Source organism: Podarcis muralis, chromosome 9 (genome assembly GCF_964188315.1).
Source record: "Podarcis muralis chromosome 9, rPodMur119.hap1.1, whole genome shotgun sequence".
In the NCBI taxonomy this organism is placed as follows: Eukaryota; Metazoa; Chordata; class Lepidosauria; order Squamata; family Lacertidae; genus Podarcis; species Podarcis muralis.
In genome coordinates, this window is record NC_135663.1 from 29,771,744 (window position 1) to 29,785,804 (window position 14,061).

Below are 14,061 nucleotides of genomic sequence, written 5' to 3' on the forward strand. Positions count from 1 at the left end.
CCCTTCCTTGGACTCATTTCAGATAAATATCCACTCCTTCTGAGTTGTCAAATCTTGCTAGGAACATCAAGCCACCTGTTTCTCCCCCCACCCCCACCCCCCGCCGGCCAATCTTTTATTAATACTTTTGGGTAATAGCCATGTAAAATGTTTCTGCTTTGTTGACTGTGCCTTACAAAAGCACTGCCACTTGATACTGCAGATTCTTCCCGAACACCTGCTGTCAAACACATCAAGTCTTTTCTTGTCAGTTTGCACAATGCTTCAGGTCTTGAGCAAGGCTGACATGACAGAAATGTTGTACAGCCTGATTCTTTAAAATAATTCTATTCCTGTCTCTGTCTAAAATAGTCAGTTCCCAACACTCTCTATTGGTCATAATCTCCTAACATTCTCATCATACAAACTACTTGTTTGGGAGTTGCAACGTAAAAGCCACCCCAGGGGTATATGATGAGGAAAGGGCATTTCTTCCCATGCCATAGCCCTGATCTGAATCTCTCTCTCTCTCTCTCTCTCTCTCTCTCTATATATATATATATATATATATATATATATATATATATATATTCTGGAGCTGCCATCAGTTGTGGAGCAAAAGACATTACCTGGGTTAGAAACACAGGAAGCTGCCTTATACAGAGTCAGAGCACTGGTAGATCAAGCTCATACTTACCTACAATGACTGGCAGCAGCTTCTCCAGAGTCTCAGAAAGGGGATGCTCTCTACTCTACCTAGACATGCTGGGAATTGAGCCTGAAACCTTCTGCATGCAGGGCAGATGCGCTACAACTGAGCTACAGCTCTTGCATCTTCCCCTCTGTGCCTAATAGCAGCTGAGCGGGGGACTGAAGTAAAGTAATCATGATGGGAGCAAAAAGCTCTCTCTCTCTCTCTCTCTCTCTCTCACACACACACACACACACACGCCAATCACATCATGGCTCTCGTCAAAATTAAAAGGTAAAGGTAAAGGTACCCCTGCCCATACGGGCCAGTCTTGACAGACTCTAGGGTTGTGCGCTCATCTCACTCTATAGGCCGGGAGCCAGCGCTGTCCGGAGACACTTCCGGGTCACGTGGCCAGCGTGACAAGCTGCATCTGGTGAGCCAGCGCAGCACACGGAACGCCGTTTACCTTCCCGCTGATAAGTGGTCCCTGTTTATCTACTTGCACCCGAGGGTGCTTTCAAACTGTTAGGTTGGCAGGCGCTGGGACCGAGCGACGGGAGCGCACCCCGCCGCGGGGATTCGAACCGCCGACCTTTCGATCGGCAAGTCCTAGTCGCTGAGGCTTTAACCCACAGCGCCACCCGCGTCCCACAGCGCCACCCGCGTCCCACCCCTCGTCAAAATTAGAACTTGTTAATTAGCATAGCAAAATTGCGTTTAATATATTAACTGTGGAACCCCAACATGGTGTGTTGTTTGGCTCTTACTAAGCAAGGAGACAGAGCAATTAAACAGATGAAAAAATGGGATCAAGAAAATAGGAGCCGACTCAGTTCTCAGCTATTCCCATTGGGTTCTCTGGAAGAAAATAAACCAGCTTCTAAATCTGGAACATAGTTGGGAGGCCCAAAATATGTTTTCTTATAAATATTTTGTACTCCTCAATATAAAAGATACTTGAAAGATCATCTCATCCCTTATATACCCAATTGATCACTGCCTTCTAAAGGAGAGGGAATCCTGGAGATACCATCCTATCAAGAGGTCTGTTCTGCACTATGTCAGCATCAGGGTGTGGCAGTGTCTTTGGAACTCCCTCCCATTAGATTTAAGGCGGGTGCCATTTATCTCCCTTGTCTTTTCAGCGCCTATTGACTTTACTCCTTCAACAAGCCTTCAAAGTGGATTTTCTTTTTATTCCAGTTAGTATCTGTACTGTACTGGATTTGGAATTGGAATGCTCCATCCCTTCCAATAGAGGCTGATCCATTGGGGGGGGGCCACTGCCTCACCAACCTCAACAAGTCTTGGGGAGAAGACTAGAATTAGTTTGCTCTGCCTCTCATTAAATCAGGCTCCACCTACTGTGGCTCACCCTGATTTCTACTCAGCGGGCACTGCTGCTTCCGTCCATATCCTTTTATAAGTATCTGGGAAAGGAGGAGGGTGAAAGACAACAATTTCCCCCCTGAAAAGGAAAATAAAAGCTATTCAGTGACCCTCCCCCCAATCCTTCTGTTATGTACTGAAGTTCTCACCCTGGGCCAGCAGGGGGATACTGTAGATAGTTTTCACTCAGGTCAATATATGCAAATAAGGGATTGAAAGTGACGTTCAGTGATTGGATAGTTACAGAAAGTGGTTACTGTTGCGTTCTAAGGTAAAGGTAAAGGTACCCCTGCCCGTACGGGCCAGTCTTGCCAGACTCTAGGGTTGTGCGCCCATCTCACTCAAGAGGCCGGGGGCCAGCGCTGTCCGGAGACACTTCCGGGTCACGCGGCCAGCATGACATCGCTGCTCTGGCGAGCCAGAGCCGCACACGGAAACGCTGTTTACCTTCCCGCTAATAAGCGGTCCCTATTTACTGTTGCGTTCTAGTGGAGCTCTATATAAGCAGGCTGGCTGAACCCTTCAGTTCAGTTCAGTTCTGGCCTGTGAATAAAGAAGAGCTGTTTGAAGAATCGCTGTGTCGTCTGATATGTTCACCCACAACTTAACACCTTCAAGTTTAGATGCTATGCAAAACAAAATGTGTGCACACAAACCTGCCCCCGCCCCACAATTATATTCAGAAATCTTAAGAGAGTGAAGCAGGAGAGTGTAATAGCCTTTGCCATAAGCCATGTTGAATTGCTGCTGATGTTTTTTAAAAAGCGTGCATGCCTACTGCGTGCACCTAAAGGGATACTGGATGCGTGCCAAAATTTTAAAAATTCCAAGGCAGCATCCTGATATAAATGTGACTTGACTGAACAATGAGCTGGCAGTTATATCTCCTAGCTTGTTGAGACTTTAAGGAAACACTCTGATGATCCTTTGGGCGGCTGCACTGAACTTGCTGTATAGTTTCCTTAGCTGAGAATATGTGCGCTTTTGTTTTAAAAATAACAGGACATCTCTTAGCATGCACAATACATTTTTTCCACCCCAGAGTACTCACAAAAGTCTTTTTAAAGAAACTAGGAAGGGTGTTAACTTGATCAATGCTGTGCAGGAAGGAAAGCTTCTTCCTACTATTTTTCAGCGTGACTTTCACTGACATGATCAGGCTGGGAAAAGTCTTATTGGCTGAGAGCCCAGGACAACCGTGCAATATCTCTAGTCAACTGGAACTCAAACTACACTGCCCAAGGGAAAACTATAACATAAAAAACAACTTGGGTTACGTGCTGTGCCTTAAACACATCCAGCTGAAAATGTGTTTAAAATTCTGAATTTGCATGCAAGCTGTTGTGGATGTGGGGTTGTTTGTTTTTTAACAAGATGGCAATATTTATCAGCAAATTAAAACATATTTTTTCATATTGTTTATAAAGTTTAATAAGGAAGGATTCAGACAATTGTGCCATCACTGTGGGGTCAGTTCCACAAGGTTAAACATAGTTAAAAGGATATCATGTGTATTGTGTATATTGTCTGATGTGCATTGTCCAATACATGATGGCCCATAAGCTGCACTTCTTTTGACAACTAAGGTAATATTCAAACCATACCTTTAAACCACACTTGTACTACTCTTACAAGAGTCTTGGCTTCACCCAAAAAAATACCTGGGAGCTGTAGTTGGTTAATGGTGCATGGAATAGCAGTTTTGGGAGGGATCTCCTATCAGCTTTCAGCATGGGGAGCCATGACTGTTTTAAGAGTGGCATAAGAATACTTTAAATATATGGCCTAAGGCTCCCTATTCATTTTATTACAGCAACAAGAGAGCTACTGCAACATGGTTGTATCCTGTGAACACAAGCATGCTAGATATGATGGTGCTGCAATTCCTCCTTGTGTGAGCATCACCTGTCTGGGGTTTCCAAGGACGGAACAGTGTCGCAGCAACTCTTGTGTCACTGGGAGTTCATTAGTACTGGGCCTTGGTTCAATGAGGATTGGTGTTCATAAGAAGTCACTGCACGGGAGTGGGGAAACATCCATCATGCTTTGTGCACTTCCAGCTAGCAGCAGTCTGCAATGTTAAGTAGGGACGGTGACATGCACCTTGTGGTGACACCATGTCAAAACTCATTTATTTACCGAGGCAAGTTTTAAAGTTGATCAGTAGGTCGTCTCTTTGGTATTTTGACTGCCTCTTTTGTTTTTACTTATGGTACTATTTTATTCTTTATTGTTTTATACTGTATGCAAATAAATTCGTGTTTGTTTACATTTTTCTTTACCTCTGAAAACTGGCTCAGATAATTTTTAACAATCAAAGAAATAATTGGGCCTATATGTTATGGAGAAAGTGGCATGGGCTGCATTTTTTAGCAGGAACCCTGTGGTAGGTGTTACAATTATTACTTCCTCCTGTGTTACTTACCTGATGCAAATATTAGAAAAGGCACATAAAGATGAATGCAAATTATAGGTGTCTGTTTTGCTCTCAGTATATGTACTAGAAAGCCGCTGTGCAAATCAGCTTCCTGTTATGCATTTCGGAAACTCAGTGGCCACTTGCGCATTATATCTTATGTAACTTTTGCAATGTTAATTCCTATGTCAAAAAGCTGCTGTAACAATTAATCAGAGGAAAATAATTCTGTAAGTCATTTTCTTTGTCAGCTTCCTTCTGATCCAATAAATTATTTTTTTTAAATCACTTTAGGCTTTGATGCGACCTGGTCGAATTGACAGAATCATATACGTGCCTCTTCCTGATGCAGCTACTCGTAAAGAAATATTTAAAATCCAGTTTTCTGCCATGCCTGTGTCTGAGGAGGTCCACATGGATGAGCTTGTCCACCAAACACAGAAGTATTCAGGAGCAGAGGTAAGAACGCAGTGCCATATGAAAATGTGAAATCCTAATAATTATTACTATATGTTTGATTTCCTGTAATTGTGTTTTACCATCTTGTTTGTGTTCCTCCTCATAACATCATAAGTGAAATGGCATTTTACATACAGAGGAACAAATTGCTGTCAAGGCCGTGCAGTCAGCTGGTCAGATCCGTCTTTCTAATCTACATCAGAAGCATACCTAGCAGTTGGTGGAACTGGCTGTGGAGGGATGGCATGCAAAAATCACCTATCAGACTATGGCATGTATGATGTATACAGTATGTGTGTGGTATTGTGCCACCGCTGTCAGGGCGAGATCAAATACGGGAGAAGTTTCCCAACCTCCATGCACTGTGGCACAAAGACATGCAAATTCTTTTGCCCTTCCTCTTCACCTTGTCTGCATTGCAAACACTTTGAGTAGCTGGATCACATAAAATAGTAATTTCTAAGGTGGCTATTGATTTATTTCTGGGGTGACGGCGCCGATACAGCTCCTTGCCAATGATACAAGGGACCCTAGGTACGCCTGTAGAAATTCGTCACACATTTTAAAAACAAGAACCAAAAGCTATAGTGAAAGCATTTCTGTGTAGCACTGTGATACCTGTGTGCAGATTACATAAATAATGTGTGCGTGTTGTGATTTGCGCTGAAAGATCAAGGACCATAGCAAACGATGATTTCCACATGAGTTTCATGTTAATTTATGCTGTGCAAGTGGTTAATAATTTTGACCCAATCAAGAAAATACTTAGCTACCCCTCCCAGTTTGGTGTCATCTGCAAATTTGATGAGCATCCCCTCAATTCCTTCATCCAAGTCATTTATAAAGACGTTGAACAGCAACAGGCCCAGGTCAGAACCCTGTGGCACCCTACTTGTGCTATGTGTATTATCAAGAGCTGCTTTGTATAATTCTGGTTGTCCACTGAATTGAGAACGTGAGACAGTCATATGTAGATGTGCTCTGAGAGAACAGCTGTCTGTTGGATTACAGTGATGTACAAAATGAAAAGATGACCAATGCAGCAGTAACAGACGAGTTACCATTATTAAATCCCTACTCGTTAGACTGATTTCATATTTCTTTATTTAAATCATGCAAAATCCATCTTTAAACCAGGTGTCACCAAGATAATATAGAAAATAATATAATCCACTAAAACACATTAAACATCATTAGAGTATAAAGATTTACATCTGCCTTATCTAAGGAACAATAAAAATGACTATAACATATAAAAGATCCAGGAAGGACAGAGTGAACAGATAAGTTTTTTTACTAGCGAATATAGTATCTGTACTATTGGCACCTGCCAGATATCCAGGAGAGACCATTCCATAAGGGGGCCACCACAAAGAAAGCTTGTCATCAGGTGGTCATAATATGACTATTCGCAGGACAAGGAACAACCAAGAGGGCTTTATCCGGTGATCACAGTGAGTGGGTAGATCTATATTTAATGTGTGTGCATATGGTATATATGTACTGATTGACCTTACCATTTGTTGTTCAGAGTTGGTGACAGAGGCCAATAGATCTGCGACTAACACCCAGGAATTGTCTCACTAGATTTATATATAACACAATATTTATATGTGTGTGTATGTTTACAGTATATGAAAACCACAATAGCCATTTCTTAGAGCATTTTAGAAGAGCTTTTCAGACAATTGCCTAGTTTCATTAACAAGCTTTATCTCATTATACCTCTAGTTCCCTGCATTACCATTTTACATTTTACAGCAAAAAGGAATCACTTTAGTTGATAACTTCATGATACTTGATTTATGGCAACCACTTATAGCAAAAAACAGAATTATTGCAACCCACTGGGGTTCTAAGCAGTGCAAATACTTTACTATTCATGCAGTGCTGAACTATTATTTTTAATGCACCTTACTGTTTTTCATTTTTCATATATGTCATAAACAGCAACCCCTCCCATTCTTCCACAGATACATCCATGTAAGTAAGAGAGTATACAGTGATAATCAGTCAATATTTATCTGAAATGATTACCAAATTTTGCTCAGTGAAAGCAGTTTTTCAGAATAATCAAATATTATGGAATTAGTAAAGAGGTGATTGTGGTGTTGTTGTTTTTTTAGAATAATGTATTCAAGTAGCATGAACTTGCTGAAAATTAATTTGTTTGCTTAACAGTTTTTTAAAAAATACCAATATAACTGACATCCCAAATAAACAGTCTTCGTCCAATATTGTACTGTACTTAGGTTGCTTTCTTCTGAAAAGATTGTGAGGAAACATAGTATCCAAAGCAGACTGCCATCTATCCCAGAAAAAGAAAATCCTAGTTATGCCTCATGTTTAGATTTTTCATTGACTAGCTTTGAAAGTAGTTTTTAAAAGTAATAGCTGCATAGCTTAGACAAGAAAGCCTATTTACAAGAAATAACTTGCCATGGAAGTCAGAGGCAGGCAATTCTACCCTCAGTCCTCCGAACAGAGGAGTAGCTGTATCTCATAGTGTGTCTGTTAATAGTTTCCTTGCTACCTATAATCTCTAGTTTCATTTGGGAGAGAAACCTTGTTCTCCTATTCTGATCAACTTTGAGTTGAACATTTGATGTAACAAGTCTGCAGCAGGATATTGAGCACAAATGTTCCCCTTTTCTTTCCACTGAAGGAACAAGCATTAGAGAAGATGATGAGCTAATGAAAAGGTAGAAAGCATAAATCACCTTACAGTGTTTAATTTTTACATTCCTCGCCCTTTCATCTGTCCACAGAAACAGCAATTGAAATGAAGTAATAGTTCTTATGCCAATGAACAGAAGTTTTAAGCTTACTTTCAGCCTTCAGAATTTCTAAAGATTCTTGCAAATAAGGTTAGAAGTAGTGTTAATGATACAGGATTATGTTGGGTAGTTCTTTGCTTAATCACAAGGTTCAGGGTCGAGAAGTCCTGAGTAACCAAATATTTTTAGTGTATTTTTAAAATGGATATTTTAGGGAAAGTGGTATGTTTCTTAGGGATCGCTTCATCTTAGTAATTTCCAGCTTTAAATTGCACAGAATTTGTCTTAATAAAACTGGCGCTGCTTATTCTATAAAGCTCAGCATAGGCTTTCTTAATTTGCTTTCTGGTGTTGTAATTAAAATTGCACACGAAGCCCTAAAGAACTGTTTGTTGCAAGTAAAAATGAAATCATGTGAATCCTGACAGATGTCAGGTTGCTAATTCTGTCATTCGGAAACTCTCTTATCCGGAAAGGATAATATAATTATAATTATCATACATTATCTACAATAAAAGGGTGAGTTTAGATGAAACATGTCTTGGCAGAATAGAGACTTGATTCCTTCTTTTAATAAGCACGTATGCTGATCCTTATTCTAAATCTGACTTTTAAAAGAAGTTTATTACATCATTTTTCTTTTCAAATTAAAAGGACGACTGATCTGCTTTGTCCTAAATCTTTTCTCTTCGAACTGTGGAGGAAATATATAGAATAAATTATAAGAGTTCTATGAAAGAAATTAGCATTTAAACATTTCTGGAAACCAGAGCCTAGTTATCATCTCCTCCTTCCAATTCTGAAGCAAATTCCTTTTTAAATTCAGAAGTAGTTATAAAGACAACTCTCATGAACAGGTCGAACATGTGTGTGAAACATTCTGCTGAGAACAATAAAAACTGAAACATCCTGCTTTCTAGTATAGTGCATCTCTTTGAGGTACATATGTTTATGGAAAATTAAGATGTGAGACAGTCTTAACTTTATGGTAGACAGTTTATAGTGTGAGAGCCAAGGCTGGCATCATGTTATATGGCATATCGTATAACCATGCTTACCAAAGAGACATTAAATGTGAGTAGAAACTATAAATCTATCACTTATACCTAGAGGACTTGGTGTAAATTTTATCTTCCTTGCCGAGCAATAACTCACAAGGGTGGCACACAGCATGCACAACAAAATGCTGGTCAACTTTCACTCATGCTGTACCATGTGCTTATTTGATGTCAGGAAAGCATCATTGTGTTGCCATAAAGTCATATTGTACTGTATAGCATAGCTCAACTCTCATCTCAATCTTAAAGCACATCTGATTAAATGTAAGTCGCGAGGAAGGACGCTGCTGATTTAAACCACCTCTTACATTCAGTAAAGAAAATGTAGACAGTTTTACCAGTGGAAATGACTCTGCACAGAGTTCTACTACATTTCGTTGTTTGTTTCATAAAAGTAAAGGAGAAAAATACAACCTGTTTGCAAAATTCATAGGCAAACATGCCTGTTGCTGAGCACTGGGGATTCTTTTATTTTGGGAACTACAACCCCCACCCCCAAACATCCAAAGAAGTATCCCTGTATCATATTTCCATTCTGGTTCAGGAGTAGCTTACAATCTTTTTAGGGAAAAGCCCCATTGACTTTCTAAGTAAACATACTTGGCCTCAGACTGTCTCACTCTCGGTTACATTTGCAACACAGCCTTGACTGTTCATACACAGTTAGCACATGAAAAATGTAGTATAACAATACTTATTATAATCCATTATGTCAGCCTCTCTCACACATGAAGCATTAAGAAATTTGTGGGCCTTGGTGCGCTTTTGAATGTATCTTACATTCAACAGCTCAAATTTCTGACATGTCATTGTACTATAAAGAAATGGATAGGAAGCTGATAAACTTGCTTGATGTGTATCTGTAGAATGCATGTGTGATGCCAGCAGAGAACTGAGACTGCCTCGCCACTTTTCTTTCCTGCCCCCCGAACGCCTCACCACTAGTGTCAAGTAATAATGGAATTATGTGAACCTCTTCCAGTTATATGCACACTGGTGAAGGAGGCAGCAGTCAGCTATCCAGGAAGGAGAGAGGGGATACACTTGCCCTTTCCCCCCAGTCCTGAAGACAAGAGAAACACTGAACTGAGTTCTTTGCCCTGGAGGGGGAATGGCCCAAAACTGGCAAAATGAGACCACATCCTTGTATCCTGGTCCAGATTCTGAGTTAGCAGAATCAGGCCAGAAGGTGAGGGATTTCCCTATAAGATTGTTTAATTGAACTCCGTACTATTAAAAAAACTGGACGCCCTACCCCCCTGGTCAAGAAACCTATTGGAGAATATGCTTAGCCACCAGGTGCATATATGCATGTGCACATATTTGCATGTGCTTGAGAATATGGAATTGGTATGAGTACTGTACTGCAAAGGAGGAGATACACATTAGTGGATTTTCACAGGTCTTCACTTGCTGTTTACTAATTTTATATCTCCTCCATCTTCCCCACCGTCCTCCATTTGTTCACATAAAGTTGTCAAAAACTCTTCTGTGTAGAATGTAGGAGAAGGAAGTGTGTCGCCAGCACCACGGGAGCTGCTGTCACTTAGCAGAGGCTACAAAAGAAAGTCGGAAAGTAGCAATCTATCATCCAGCTGTGCTTCCCCTTCCCCCTCCCTCCCGTCCCAGTCTTCCCTGGGGCCATGCTTCTTTATTGTCCTCTGACTTAGCAGTGGTTCCCAGTAAAGGAAAAACATGTTGCTGTTTATAAGCAGTTGGGAATCTAATTCTAGAAGGAAATGGTCTCTTTCGGAAGTTGCTATTGTTTGTTTTCTCAGGCTGGTTTTTTAATTGTTTTTAAGTAAGTTGCAGATTTAATATTTATTTTATCAAGTTCATTAAAAAAAAACCCAAATCAAATTACACTGGTCAGCCTTGAGAATTTTGCATGCTCCTTGGGAGCAGTTTTACTCTCTTCAAAATATAGTTACTAACGTAATCTTAGTTCTTGTAGCAAATAGTGAAATGCCTGGTGCTTTCTGCATGCAGCACTTTTATGTTGTGGGGGTAGGTGGGGTGGCTAACCTTTTTCAGACTGAGAGCCACATTAACCCATGATCAACTCTGCAGGGTCCTCATGTCAAAGTGGGCATGGCCAAGGTGTAAAAATGGGTGTGGTGGGAACCTTAGTTCTTGGGACTTCATTTTGAAAAGTCTTTCCCATCAGTTATTTTACACTATTTTAAATTAAGTTTTTAGTCATGCATTATTCATTATTAAATTCAAGGTTTTTAGAAAAAGATCCTCCCCTTTTTTAAAGGAGCAATTTTATGTGGACTCTACCACTTCCTTGACATCCTGTTACTCCTGAGCTTTGCATTCTTACTCTTGTTGGCATTAGGTTCTCTTGTTGGCATTAGGTTATATAACTACCTGAAGGTTATGTAACTATCTGAAGGCTAATTTAGATAGGATGTTTATGCTGAACTAACACCCTAGTCAGCCATCTAGCTGCTTCCATCCAGCCCAGCTTGATAGCACCAGGGGTCTTTCCCACAATCTGTCTTTACAGATTATCATTATAGATACTTGATTTAAAATGATCTGCTTCGGTGTCTAATCATGCTATATTTGATGTGTAAAAACAATTCAAATCAGAACATAAACATGTTCAATAGAAATCCATTTTTTCTCTTGAAGGCAGTGTGCCAGTTGAGATGGTTTTGCTGTAACCAAATTTATTTTTATGTGGAAGGTAATAGAATATTTAATAGAGAGTTCAGAAAGAGAATGGAAATCCAGCTAGGCAATTCTGGGATCCCATCTGGAGTACTATTTAGATGTGGGCACCCCAGTTCTGTTAAAAACATGCTCTTAAACTGAAAAGAATTCAGAAGAAATCTAGAAGTATGATAAAGGATCTAGAAGGAATATCATTGAAAGAAAAGTTAAATTAACTGCCTATGTTTAGTACAAACATATCTGTACTAAACTTTCAAACTTTAAAAAGACAAAAGCAAAAAGAGAGAAAAGTGTACATTGTACCTGCTGAAAAACAATGAATTTAACAAAGTCTACCTTGCTGAAATTTAATCAATAGGAAAAACTGTAAAGTCATCTGCAGTGGCACAAGCATGATACAGAAGTTTGTAGGGCCTCATTCCTTGAACGTTTTCTAGGAAACATATCTGTCGGGAAAACTACAAAGAGCTTTTTGGTAACATTTATTACAACATAAGTCCAATTTCATCAGATGCATGAAGTATTATCCTGAATTACAGTATCTCAATACCAATATCTATCTATATGGCGTGTTTATAAGAGAAAACTGTAAATGGGGAAATAAAATGGAGAAAATTGAGGGAAATAAAATGGAGAAAATTGAGTAATTATCACTGTCTCTGCTTTATACAAGCAGAGTGGTAATTCACAAAACATTTGATAACACAATACATCCTGGTATTGATAATGCAATTAACGCACACAATGTGCTAATAATCCTTTGTCTCAGTTGAGCCCACAAATGAGCCCACTGACCCTCTTGATGAATTCAATTGATTTCACATTGCAGTTGCCCTTTGAAGTTCCTTTGTTCCAAAATTGCCACTCTAAAGCCACTTAACACATTGCCAGGAGAGATTGAAATGTACCCCCCATCAGTTTTAGATTACTGTCATTTCTGGTGTCATATTTGTTTAATTGTTTTTTAATTATTGTTATTTCTATGCTCTTAGCAGTTCTTATTTTTATATGTAAGCCACCTTGAATCCCATATGTGGAAAAGGTTAATAATAATAATAATAATAATAATAATAATAATATCCATATATTACACTGAAGATGATCAGGTGAATAAATGCCCGATGCTGTGGAGCATATTATAAGGTCCTGATGCCAGAGTAGGTAGACAAATATGACATCTCTTTCCTATAGTCCCTGGGTCCATATCTCTGTTATGTGACCTGTTGGCGGTGGTGATGAGCAGCAGTTTTAGATTGAGGGCTGTCAGTAAGCAAGTACGGTGCTACCACTCAAGGCCTGTGAAAGGGAAGTATCATTTTTCAGGATGTGCTATAGATAGATCATTGATGATATGTTTGACTGGCTTCAGCTAGAAATTGTGACAACAGTAGTCTGTCGTTTTGCCTTCTAATTTGGTCCTACAATAGATAGTTCCTGGGTACCAGTTTGGCCTAGTTAATCAGTCTGTCCATCCCCTCTCCCAAAGTGCTGGGTGTGTATTGTAGTTTGAAGAGGGTCTGCTATAAATTAATTTGTCTCTGTCAGGGATTTTTTAGGTACAAGGACCTGATTATAAATCATGGTTATGCTAGATTAGGTAACCCAAATAATCAGGAAAACTTGCCGCTTTTTATAGTGCTGGAAGTACAAGCTTTGCAGAGTATATGCTTGATAGCAAGCAAGAGCATACATATGTGCTATATTGACTTTAAAACCAAGAACCAAAAGCCCACACAAAAATGAAGATTTAGTATTGTTTCTGGGAAACTGCTTGGTCTTGGACTATTCCGTGTTATAGACTACAGGCACCATTATTTGTATGTTATTCACTTGGTCAAGCACCTGCTGTTGGGAGTTGTAAAGAAGGTATCCCAAGCTTTTTAGTGATAGGCTAAAAGACATATTCTTAATTTAAAAAATTCTTATAAGGAAGCTCTAGTAATGTGCTCTAAGCAATTTACATTACTCTCCCCCACACACACAAACACACACACACCCTTTATCAGAAATCAGGTTGCTTTGTTCTGCATCCAAATTACCAAACGGTTCTCTTGGGCTTCCTCATTAGAGGTAGTCTAATGTACAAATAATAAACAAGGATAATAAAATCAGTGGGACTTTGGGGGTCTCAGCCTCATTGTATAGTCAAAGCTAAAAAATATGTATTGGCTTGCTTAAAAAAACATGGATTATTAGTTTGAATGAAATTCCCAGTCACAAGGGCCAAGTGCTGCATATAAAGAAACATGTATATTTGTATAAGATAGTAACTTCTACATATTCTGGGCTCTCATACTTCTACCTTTCACGGATGTGTTGACACTGTCAGCTGAAAGCCACATAGGTATTTATTTATGGCTCTTCATTAAAATAAACAGATCATTTCATGTTATTCAAGCAATAAAGTTCAACAAGATCAAACAATAAGCCATGTGATCAAGCCATACAGTTATGGGCTGTTTTGTGGTTTTATTTTATTATTATAATGTTAATTGTACCTGTTTTAATTGTGACATTTTTTGTAATTTGCTTTGGCACCATTTGTTGACAGGCAAGCTGTAAAGTGCAGTCAAACACACACATTGAAACACCAGTGTACTAACCTTT

General features: G+C 39.4%; 1 protein-coding gene across 5 annotated transcripts in view; it reads left to right on the forward strand.

Moving 5' to 3' along the window:
• Window positions 1-14,061, forward strand: part of AFG2A (AAA ATPase AFG2A) — a 148,668-nt gene that overhangs the window by 113,490 nt on the left and 21,117 nt on the right. For all 5 annotated transcript variants that reach the window (XM_028744673.2, XM_028744674.2, XM_028744670.2 and 2 more), the window contains one exon: window positions 4,773-4,937. In XM_028744673.2, coding sequence (XP_028600506.2) covers window positions 4,773-4,937 — 165 coding nt within the window. The remainder of the gene's footprint in view (window positions 1-4,772; window positions 4,938-14,061) is intronic.